General features: G+C 41.6%; 1 protein-coding gene across 1 annotated transcript; it reads right to left on the bottom strand.

The window, feature by feature from the left end:
- Positions 1-3,538: 3,538 nt before the first annotated feature.
- Positions 3,539-10,374, bottom strand: si:ch211-212d10.2 (uncharacterized protein LOC557710 homolog). The gene is made up of 3 exons (XM_061826253.1): positions 8,458-10,374; positions 7,117-7,232; positions 3,539-4,897 (listed from the first exon to the last, which is right to left on the bottom strand). The coding sequence occupies exons 1-3, from the start codon at positions 8,645-8,647 to the stop codon at positions 4,799-4,801; spliced, it is 405 nt and encodes a 134-aa protein (XP_061682237.1). The 5' UTR covers positions 8,648-10,374; the 3' UTR covers positions 3,539-4,798.
- Between the last annotated feature and the right edge of the window lie 1,198 nt (positions 10,375-11,572).

Genomic DNA, 11,572 nt, shown 5'->3' with positions numbered 1-11,572 from the left:
TTACAGACAACGACCCCTTTCTCTTCAAACAGAGAGAAACAAAAAAGACCATCTGTCCAGTCCACCAAGTCACAGAGAACATTTTTAGACATTTTTCTCAAGGTTGCACCGGCTGAGGTTCAGCTATACATCTTTCCATACCGAAGCAAAAGGACATCCGTACCGAAAAACCTCACTCAGGTCACGGGCGGGTTGGAGGCTATCCTAGCTGACCATGGACGAGAGGCACGGCACACCATGAACGGGTCAGCGGCTCATTGCAGGGCACATACAAACAAAGGTTCTCAGAACCGTGAAGCAGACGTCCACCGTGCCACCCAAAAAAATCTCAGTTGAAGCGGCAATTCTGTCGTATGGCGGGTGGTCCGGTGAGCCGGATTCCACCACAAATTTGCACGTTTTAGGCTTTAATTTATTTGACAGCATCTAGTGTGTGAGATGGAGGGTCTTCTATTAGGGAGGGGTACACTAATTGGAACAATATTCAACAAGACTCGTGGCTCCCCAGTCCAAACGTGGATACACACAACATTGAAGAGAATCAGTCACATGTTAAAGAGTCTGACTGGACTCTGTTTCTACATAATGTAACTTTCAGGTTTCAACCACAATTAAGACAACCCTCAGCATGATTTTTTTTTTTTTTTTTTTTTTTTACAAGCAGCAGCAATTGTTTTACGTTTACATAATTCGGTAGATAGTCTATTAAAACATCACAACTTCACACTTTCGAACTTGTCTGCAAAAGGAACATTTGCAGATCCAATAATAAGATTACCTCCCCAATCTGAACTATCCTGAAAGCCCCGCAACAGTTATGAGGGTCCACTGGGAAACCAGGATAAGATGAGACCTAAACACGCTTGTGCATTTAATTAAAAAATAAACTGTGCTTTCCCTCCGGGGGGCCATTAGAGCAGTATTACCCAGACATTCATTAACAGGCAAACAAGCTCAATTTTAGGAGACAAAAAAGTAATTAAAGCAAGGAGATAAGTCACTTCGTCACCGTCGCGATGACACCAGGCTTCTAACAGGTAGTGTTCACCTCGATATTGTAGACTGTTTACAAAAGATTTATGTGGGGTATAAACAGTGTCACATTGCTGAGGTTAATAATTTAATTGGAATTTGGAACTGGTCTAATTGTCACACTAGTTAGGCTCCAGTTACCCGTGACACTAACAAAGACAACCACAATAGAACATGAACGGATGGTTGGATGCTAGCCACTCTCTGGCAACATTGGTACATTTTTGCAAAATAACAGATAACAGTGCACACTCCGACCAAAACCGCAGTCTGGACTGAAAACAAACATGGCCCTGAAGCAGATGTAGCATCCAACCTGTGAGGCAGATAATAATTGAATCCAGGAGCTCGAGCCACAGTCTGTCAGGTCACGATGACGTCAAACATCTGCACGGCAACTGGAGGGAAAAGCTAGACTCGCAGAGACATCCGTAGGAAGAAGAAGAGCCAGTGATGGATGACATGTTTGGTCAAGGAGGAAAAAATGAAGTAATTGGGGTCTTCGTTGTCCTTCGTAAGAGGCTTGACAACAAGCGGTTGCACATGCTCGCTGGAAGGATGCTTTGACAGCAGCGGCGGCTTATTCACGAGAACTTATCGGGGGGAGGGGGTGGGTTTGAGCGACGACGTAACAATAACAATAGCCCGGCCAAGGCCTCGCATGGAAAGCAAATTCGTGCTGTTCAAACTTTTGCTTAGAACATCAAAGGACACTTAAGAGGCAAAACATTTGCAGCATTCTGAGCATGAAATGATGCGAGTTTAAGGCCCGTTCCAACAGACGAAGCGCACAAAAGCAAGATTGATCCTGTGTGGAAAGAAAACGTTGATCTCAGTGGGATGGGTATTCGTCGTAATAACATTTTCACTTGGGGGAGAGTCATAAAGTGTTAGCCTGACAAATCATTAGTTGGAGATTTACTGTCTGAACCTCTTGGACCGTTGTAGAAATATTAGCTTTGAGAATGGGAATCTAAGAAAACTTTCTGGAACTCTCCACAGCCTGACTGGATGGATAACTAGTCCATATTACCGTAAACACAAAGAAAAAGACATTTTGTTTCAAAGCCTATTTATAATAAACATGCTATCTTTTTGGAGGTTTTACACAAAATGGTCAATGTAGTTTCAGGTTTTTGTACAAGTACTTTTTTTTCCTGGCAATTTTCCACCGTAGGAAGTACCAGAGCTGTAAAATTGCTTAATGCTTCACATGATTATGAACCCAATTTTTTTTTTTTTTTTTTTAAATGAATCCGATCCAATATGCTTGAAGTAACCGGGGCGATATATGTACACAATGCAAATGATTTAAAAGCAAAATTAACATTCACCAGATATATATTAAAAAAAAAAAAAACAATCTTTTGCAGAGTCAAGCTGGTCTCAGAGAGAACATAATTTATTTCGGAGGTTATTCTTGAACATTTTCCCACTACTTTGAAGTGAACATTTTGCACATGCCACTCTTGCTTATTGGAAGCCACCGTGAATCGCAGCTTTGATAATAGCATTAACATTTTGCATGGTGACACCGGTCACTTTTCACGTGTAAATGGTGTATTGTATAAACGTTGTATGATCAAGAGATTGTAAATAAATGGTTTTGATTAAGCGCTTTTGGTTGGACTTTGTGACGTTCAATAAATAATAGAAATGATCGTCTGCCATTGTTTTGCTTACGTGCCGTGGAGACTGAATACTTTGCTGTTCACATTCCAAATTAAATTCAATTTATAATCCATGCAAGACAAATAAACAACCAAAGGTTAAAACATATTCTTGCTAACAGTTAGCTGTCTTTGGGGGGAAAAAAAGGAATATGTTTAGGAAGAAAAAACTTTAACATGCTGCATATGTTAAAGATTGCCATATTCTTGCGCCTTACGTAAGCGACTATCAGTGACGAGGGGTGTGGATAAAGTAAGGGGTGCTTGGTTTACAAATATGTTTGGGAACGACTATTTATGAAATACATTTAAGAAAGAGGAGTTGTGCACCTACACACACACACACACAATTTAACACCATGCCAGTTGTGTGTACCCATCGGGGATGATTCATAAAGCCCAAGGCAAGACCTGAAATGCTCACTCAAGCGAGGTTTAGCCAATGAAATTATGATTGTAATAAAACTTCCCTTCGGGGAACGACGGCACCAACAAAATATAGCAACTGGATTCGGTGCTAAATTTTCAACACACACATACACTGCAGAGTTTTTAATTATTTTTTTCTGTCACTGACTCATTAGCGGTTGAAACCCTTCCCATGGTGCCTTTCAAACCGGCATCCAATCCCACTACGTCAGTAAAATGGTTTAAAAAAAGAAGTTGTTATGAATTTCAAAGACAGAGAACCTTATTCAAGTAGTTTTGAAGGGGACACGTTGGATTGTGACGCCAGTGGATGACCACAGGACTCAGTAAATCATAGTAGAGGGCAGGAAGTCAATAGTCAGGGCACTTGAAGGTACAGAGACAGTCAGAGTTAAAGCGAACGTCCATTCATCTATCACATACTTTATTTCATCAGAGAGATTTAGAAAAATATACACAAAATGTTTGGCATTACAATAAGAATTTCATATATTATTTAATAATCAAGAAAATAATCTGCTCTAGAACAATTTACCTACATCAGTCACTCACATTTGAAAAATGCACAGGTGTGGTCCGTCATGCTCGCAGATATAAAGTTACGGGTGTGTGTACTGTTTGTAGATGAGTGTAGCCCTTTAAGAGCGGAGGGGGGCGGTGTCAGGTAAACTAGGTAGTAGCATTAGGCTGAGCAGCAGCTCGTTGTTAGAGACCATGCGCTTCCGTTAAAAACAAACCAAAAAAAAAAGACAGGCTGTGGGTCACTGCGCTGGATCGGTTTTCATGTGTGCTGAGTGTGCAACAAGTGCGCAATTACGCAGTGGCGCAGCTTAGACGAAACATTGGTCAAGACTACACAAAATAAGTGAAGTCTTTTAATATCTATTTTTTCTATTCCTAACAAATTTTACGCGTGTGATTTTTCGTGCTTGACTGTGCAGGTTTGGTTGTGCGATGGCGCACGGGCATGAACGCACCTGTCAAATGTGAGTGACTGACTACGCTCATCTTCAATTCAACGTGAATGCAGAAAAAGCATACATAATTGGGTCATCAAAGAGTTACAAAATTGCCTATAAGTGTGAATGATGGCATGTGTACGTACCCTGCATTTGGCGACCAGTCCAGGGCGGAGCTCACCTCGCTCCCAAAGTCAGCTGGAATTGGTTCTAGCTCACCTTAATGCCGATATGTACAAAAGAACGTGGCTGGATGGATTCACACTCACCCAGAATGCACTCTAACCTCAGGTTACTGATGTAGCTGTGGCAATTGTGCTCCAGATATGAGGTAAAAACACAAATCATAAAGTGGAAAGTCAATTTGGAATCCATCGTAGTCTGTGGCAGTTCAGAACAGGACATTTTTTCTTCTGCACAGCGTTCAAGTGTTTTATTTTTGAAGTTTAGCAAAACATTTTTCTGTCTCTATGAAGCAATGTCTTGATGTTTCCTTCAGACAATTGCCTGATATCATCGTAGTTTGATTTCACTTTGCAATCAAAGTACAAAGTCTGGGTAACTGACAGATAAGGCTCAGGAATGCTTTCAGACGGCTGGACTTTGCGGGGAAAAGTCTTATAAATAGTCCCGAATGTGCTCACTACCGGCAGGACGTCCCGTAATCAGCGACTTGGCCTCCTGGCCAGGAGGACGGAAGGTTGGAGATCAGTTCTTGTGATGGACAGGAAACGGCTGCAAGGAGAGACAGCTTGCATGCTTCACGTACACGTCACCGTCCTCCAGCTTGACTTCGTGCACTTGTTGCTGAACCGGTGGAAACATCAAAACATCGCAGTTACAGATGCCCTCAGGTGCTGCAACTGTGTACCAAAGTCTCAAATTGCTACGTATCATGATTTCTGACTCTCAATTGGATTCACAATTGGATTTGTTTATGAGTTAGGTTAAAAAAAAAAAGAACGAAAAAAATGACTATTTATTTAGAACACTGAGGTAACAGACTTTCAGTCTGTGCTGTATTTACTGAGAAAATATGTAAAAACAATAACACTTTTCACTAACAAAAGAACTATTGTTTAAAAAAAAAAAAAAAGCAATCCAAAAGTACATGGTGGCGTTGAGGAAACAAACTTGCTGACTGTGCCCTAAACTGCTACAATGTAAACTGAGGTTGACAAACATACTGCACAGCCACCAATGTTAGCAGTATGTGCTAAGCATCTCCCATCCAGAAACTTCTACCGCATAACCAATGTTTTTAGTATTGTCCGTGGTCACGAACAAACACGAACGTCTGACTTGCCCATTTTCCACTCTCCCACAGCCGCTTCCACCATTTCTGTATTGAGCTCGTGCACGTGACGTCACCGTTTTCACGGCGCCATAATGCCTGTCAAAAAGAGCTGCTCGACATTGAACCGGAGCGGAATATTCACAACGCCCGAGACTCGTTGTGCTGTTGGTTGTTACAACTGACGAGACAGATATTCAAAGAGGTCATTCTATGGAATACCAGCTGAAAAGACCGGAAAAGATTGATGGATTTTGCCAATTAAACGTGATGGAAGGTGCCCAACTAAATACACACGACTGTCACTTCATTTCGGGTCGGATTTATTCTTTTCAAATTCCCAAGAAGTATTTACAATGCCAAGTTGGCTCATTTGAGAACAATGCGTTAAAAAAAAAAAAAAAAGAAAAAAAAAGAAAAACAACAGGGAGATGTCTCCAACGTACACGGAAGCGTGTTGCAGCCACACATTAAAATTCTATAAACCTCACCCCAACAGATGTTCTTTTTTTATTTTTTTTTCTTTCAATATGCATTTTTGTCAATTGAGTCCCATGCGTATTTAAAAAAAGAAACCGTCGGTCACAGTGATGTTTACGTAGGTTAACATGTGGCTGCAACACGCTTCGTGTATGGAGGAGCCGGGTCGCTATCTTTTTTGTTTTTTTCCAATCATAGTTAATGAATGAGACTTTGTGTAAAACCAGGGGTCATTTATTTAAATATTGGTATTTATATTGAATAAATCTGAGTGGCTCGATCACTACGTGGGATTTATTTATGATTGAGAACAGATCCAGCAACAAAGTATTTGTATGCGTCCAGACTTTTCTACGCTTTCAAACTCTTCTGTGTAAATCTCGACGACTTACTCACCAGATCCATGTGTAGATCCAGTTGTCCGAGCCAAGCAGAAGCGTGTCAACAGTCCACTTTCTTATCGGCGAAAACATCGACTTCGGCATTAAATATGGGTCCTCTGTGCCGAGTGTTTCTCATTTTTGGTTTATTATCACCTTCTAAATGTTTAACGGTATCGGACAAAACTCTGGGCGCCGTGCTATAAGGCATATTTTCGCGTCGTCACCAACCGACTTAGCATTGAAGAATGGTTTGTTTGACCGGCACTTCCGGCCAGTGACGTGATTTGACGACGTAGGTGCACAAGCTCTATAGTTCCAGAAAACCGTGCATGTTTGGAGGACGGGGTTCGCTATTCCCCAATTTCTTGTGACAAAGTGCAAAGTTACAATCCCGTCGCTCCGTGCGGCACCGAAAGTCCAAAAAAATCAACTGTGATTGCAACTCGGTCACACTTTACATTGCCGCACATCTGCAGTGTTTCTTCCTCTCTTCTGCTTTTTCTTCATGAGTAGTTGAATTAGCGTTAGCTGCCTAGCGAGTAGCCAGGTTTCATCGCTGCGCTCACCGGAAAAAGAAGTCCCACGGCTTGATGAGGAGATGTATTATCAATAAAGGGTACCGCTTTATTAAATCGAGTTAAAAAATAGTAGTATTTAAAATCATTAAGTTTGGGAGCACTGTGAGAGCATCCAGCTGTAGTGCAGCGGGGGGACAGAAAAAAAGGGCCTGCTGCGTTTCTGCCATTTCCAGGACGACAGAATTGTTAATTTCAAAACGGCGATTTTCCTTTTCCTACCATATCCAACATATTGGGATTCATACCTTGAGTGGAAATTTTCTCGGGTTGTATCTTGCTTTCATCACTGACCTTCAATGAGGTCCCCGACCTGCCAGTCCTGAGGTCAAAGTCGTAGTCATGCCAGGGACAGAAGACCCTCAAGATTCCATCGGCCTCCTCGATGTCCCCCTCACACAAAGGACCTCCTGGGAAAGACAGGACACGTTTATTAGGCAAACCATATTGCTTTATTAAAGGTCCCATATTTTGGCTTCTCTACTTAGCCCTGAATACAGTATCTTTCCGAAATATACTTCCTGGAGTATAAAAGTGTCAATTTCATTTTTAAAAGACACTATGAGTTGAAGCCGGAAAAAGCTCCCCTGGCGGCTAGTTCTGTTTGACCCAGTTTCGAATCAACTTTGGCCATATGCTCAGTTTTATAGTAGCTACGGTCGTCAAGCAGCTGATCTTAGAGCACGAATGTTACAGTCTCCCCCGAGACGCTCTACATGGACCTGCACGGATGTTTATATCTGTGACTGTAGCTGAATTAATCGGAAAACGTTGTGCAAGAGTAATTTTTCATATTGATTGCTAGCAGCTAGCTAGCATCTGATGTTCTCAGCCAGCGCGTATTTATGCATTCCGCAGCACAGAGACTGGTGCAAAACAGACCACGGCCATGATACAGCGAGGGATCCTGGTTAAAGTAAGCCATTTTACATTAAAAATACGTGATTTTCCAACTTAAAAAAAAAAAAAAAAAAAACGGATTCCAAATGCACCAGCGTACCCTCTTTCTAGTGCTGTGACAAAATATGCAACCCCTCCATAAAAGTTGCCAGGATGTAACCACGGGGCTATACATTGTTACAATTATAGGATTTTTAATATTTGACAATGACATTGTAATTTTTGTAGTAGTACAAGGTAGATTCAATTCTGATGCACTAGTCATCATTTGTCACAGTCAAAGCGAATGCGGATTTAAGACAATGTCTATGTATCTATCGCTGTTCTCGCTTTAACATTTGGGGAATGGAATGCCGTGCGTAGTGTCTAGTTTTCGTTTTAAAGACTTTTGGATATTTATTCGAATTTACTGTTATCCATAAAGGCAGAGGATTTAAAGAGAGTTTTACTTTGAAATATCCCATCAGAATGAACTAATACCCCGGTGGTTGAAATCATAATGTGGTCTGGCGTCTGTCAGAGTGGAGCTAAAATATGTACGTGCGTTTCAAGTAACTATTATAGATGTCAATGAGCGTTTAATAAATGACGACGTCCGGCAAAATATCAAACCCATACGTCAGCTTTTATTTTGAAATCCGTTTTGGCAACGAGGAGGGGAAGCCACAGCCCGCTGTAACGCGACCTGCCTTTTAAAGACGAGCTTTTTCATTTGGTTTTAAAATTGTATTTTACCGGAGTGTGCACAGCGGGCATCCATAGCGAAGAACTCTCCCTTGACGAAGAAGAGGCACACGTCCGACTGGCGGCCGAGAGAGGAGTGCACCAGGCGGCATCTCCTGCCGGAAAGCTCCGAGGCTGAGCCGATGTGTCTCCACGCGACGCCCCCCGCGTTTCTTTCTCCCCCTCCGGGGGATGAAGCCATTAATTTTTTTTTTTAATCGTCGCTCGCCCACTGAATGCTAGAACGTCGCACTAATCTGCACTTCCACCTCCATTGGTCGTGTTTCGTCGGGTTTTTATTTGGGCCGAGTGAATCTTCGCAAGATTTCGCATTCTCACGCGTGCACGCGCACGGTGGTCGCGGTGGTCATATCCGGTCCATTTGGTACTGTAAAACGTATTACTATGAATAAGTATTCAAAATACTTAAAAAAACATGGATTTTCATTTCTAATTGCTGCATCAGATAATAAATCCTGTTTGGAGTTGAACAAAGAAACAAACTGATGAGGGAAAATGTTGTAGTTGGTGAGAATCATGACAACCAAGTCGACTAGTACAGTAAAGCTTCGGTTCTCGAAAGTCCCCGTTTTCGAACGAAAATTTCGATTTTTTTTTTTTGTTCCTATTTTGGTATCCGAACGTCCCCGACAAAATCCGTAAATAATTTACTGCGCACGGCCAGAGCAGCTGACCCACGACGCGCTTTGTTGTGAATTCCCATGCCGCCGGAAAAAAAACGTGATATAACATAATGCGCGCGACATTTCGAACGCCCCTCGAAAAAAACATAATGCGCCCGTCGCAAGCAGCTGACCCCCCCACGACGCGTTTTGTTATTGTTTATTTGAACGACTCCCCCCCCCCCAAAAAAAAAAAAAAAAAAAAAAAAAACGGAAATGACATACTCGCGCTGGGTGCAGCCAGCTCACTTTTGTGTTTCTGTATAACAAAGCCTCTGTCCACAAATGTGTCCCGGTAGTGGCTGTTGTTTTTCTTCTTATTGAGGACTGCCGTATCAATCCCCAATCATGAATCAAGAAGGCAAGTTGCTTGTTTAAAGTTACTCTGCACTTTTGTTAATAAAAAAAAAGTTTACAAGCCCGGGCGCCGAGTCGCTACAGACACCGCAATGCGCTCCCAGCCTAGCGTACTCTATTACTAAAGTATACGTTTTAAGCAAAAAATAAATATATTTCTTAAATTCTTTTATTGTATAAAATATTTAAACTATACATTTATTTCTCATATGCAGTTTATTATCAGAGAAAGCTAAAAAACAGCTTTAAATTGCCCAATTTTTTAGGCTTGGAACTCATTATTTCTTTTTCCATTCATTGTAATGAGAAACATCGATGTGATTTGCGAGCAAATCACTTCTTGAACCGTTTTCTGGAACGGCTATTGGTAGAGAACTGAGGCATTACTGTAATTCAATAACGTTATTTTTTTCTGTTGATTTCTTATGGTTTTTTTTGTACCACTGAGTCAATTCATGAGACAGATTTTGATGGGCCGGTAAAGAAAAAAAAAACATTTAATTGGATGATTAAAATATAACTCCCTTTTTTAATGTCGTGAGAGTGCATTTTTCGTCAGTATTAATTCTATCACAGTTGTGAGCATGGCAAACAATCCACGATATCACTGCCTTGCTCAAGGACACTACAGCATTGGGGGATGTCAGCGGTGGATCGTCCTTAGGTGCGTCGTCTCAAGTTCTGTCCATACTTGATGGGATTGACATATTTTTTCCCTCACACTAACACATCGTCGTTTTTAGTTGATAAAATTCAATATATTTTTCTTGGAAGGAACAGAAAATGTGTCACATTGCTTTGAATTATAAATAAATTTGTTTGGAGAGTACAAACAAAAACAAGTACAAACATTTGGATGTATCACAGACGAGTGCGTCAAACGTGTATATGCATGTCTGTACATACAATCAGCGAATGAGGCCTAGTATTCTTTTAGGTGTTCAAAAGTGTAACTATGAGTAATAATAATCTTGTTACGTGTAGTAAATATCTCCCCACACAGTGTGAGAAAATTGTCTTGACTTGTTGTTCATCCATTTTTCCACTCCACAGAATTTGGCAGAATCTCTTTCGTCAGCAAGCGATCGAGTCAAAAGCCTTCTGAACACTGTAATGGACGATTGGATTGGAGATGCCCAAAGCAGGGGATTTGGGTTTAGTCCACTCCAAACTTTAAACATTCAGGTGGACGTGAAAAGTCAACTCGTCAACGATTTGACTATTCCATCCTAGTCATTACAACTTCCCCATAGTCTCGAGGTTTTCGGTACGAATCTTTGAAAATTGATTAACGGATGGCTCGACACTTCGCCCAAACTTATCTGGTCTCGGTTCCGTCTTTACCAGAACCCATAATGAGGGTGAGCGTGTGAGTGATGAACAAAGCAATTTTTATTTGTGCTCAACCACGCGTGAGGTCTCAAGTTTGGATTGTTTGAATTGGCACAGTAAGCATCCATCAGCATGGTATGGTCCAATCAGTCTCAACTATAAAGAACTTTCGTGAAAGACTTCACAGATTAAAAAAATAAACAAACTATAAAGGCATTCGGTAGAGCACAGACAAAACCAAAATTATTTTTGACCTTTTTGCGTGTGTCTGAATTTTGTCATTACCATTCATACAGTGAAAAATCAAAGTAAGGTGGCCAGACTAGACCTCCTTGATGATGATCAAAAGATACAAAATCCCTGACTGGAAAGACTACTTTGGGAAGCAGCTGGTGCGCAAATCAAAGCAGACATCAGCCAAAACAAACGCTCGTGCGGAACTTCGCCCGCCCGCCGCCGGTCACAACCCAAATGTTGAGCCCGCTGCCGCCGATCAGAAGCGCACGTGATGCGTTATTACAACGCACGCGGACCCGTTCCTGTTCCTCGGCGGAGGTCGGTCTGTGACACGGAAAGGCTTTCCCGGTGGCCCGCTCAGATAAACCGGCCCGTGTGCCAAAGAGTGAGGTAAACGTGGAAACATTAGTTATTCGAAATGTAATTGTGGATATGCAAACATAAAGCCCGTTTTTGTTCTGTTGATGGCAGGCTCGCATTTGAGGGGGTTGAACTTTCCACAGTGCGGCTTAACATCA

Source organism: Syngnathoides biaculeatus, chromosome 7, assembly GCF_019802595.1.
Source record: "Syngnathoides biaculeatus isolate LvHL_M chromosome 7, ASM1980259v1, whole genome shotgun sequence".
NCBI lineage: Eukaryota > Metazoa > Chordata > Actinopteri > Syngnathiformes > Syngnathidae > Syngnathoides > Syngnathoides biaculeatus.
This window is presented reverse-complemented; position numbering and strand designations above follow the sequence as displayed.

What these genes read in the sequence shown, in the direction of transcription:
- si:ch211-212d10.2 (XM_061826253.1), bottom strand. Translation starts at nt 8,647, where the DNA reads ATGGCTTCATCCCCCGGAGGGGGAGAAAGAAACGCGGGGGGCGTCGCG. An exon ending in TGCCCGCTGTGCACACTCCG is followed by an intron (nt 7,233 to 8,457) that starts GTAAAATACAAT and finishes TGTCTTTCCCAG; the next exon opens with GAGGTCCTTTGTGTGAGGGG. An exon ending in GGTCGGGGACCTCATTGAAG is followed by an intron (nt 4,898 to 7,116) that starts GTCAGTGATGAA and finishes CCACCGGTTCAG; the next exon opens with CAACAAGTGCACGAAGTCAA.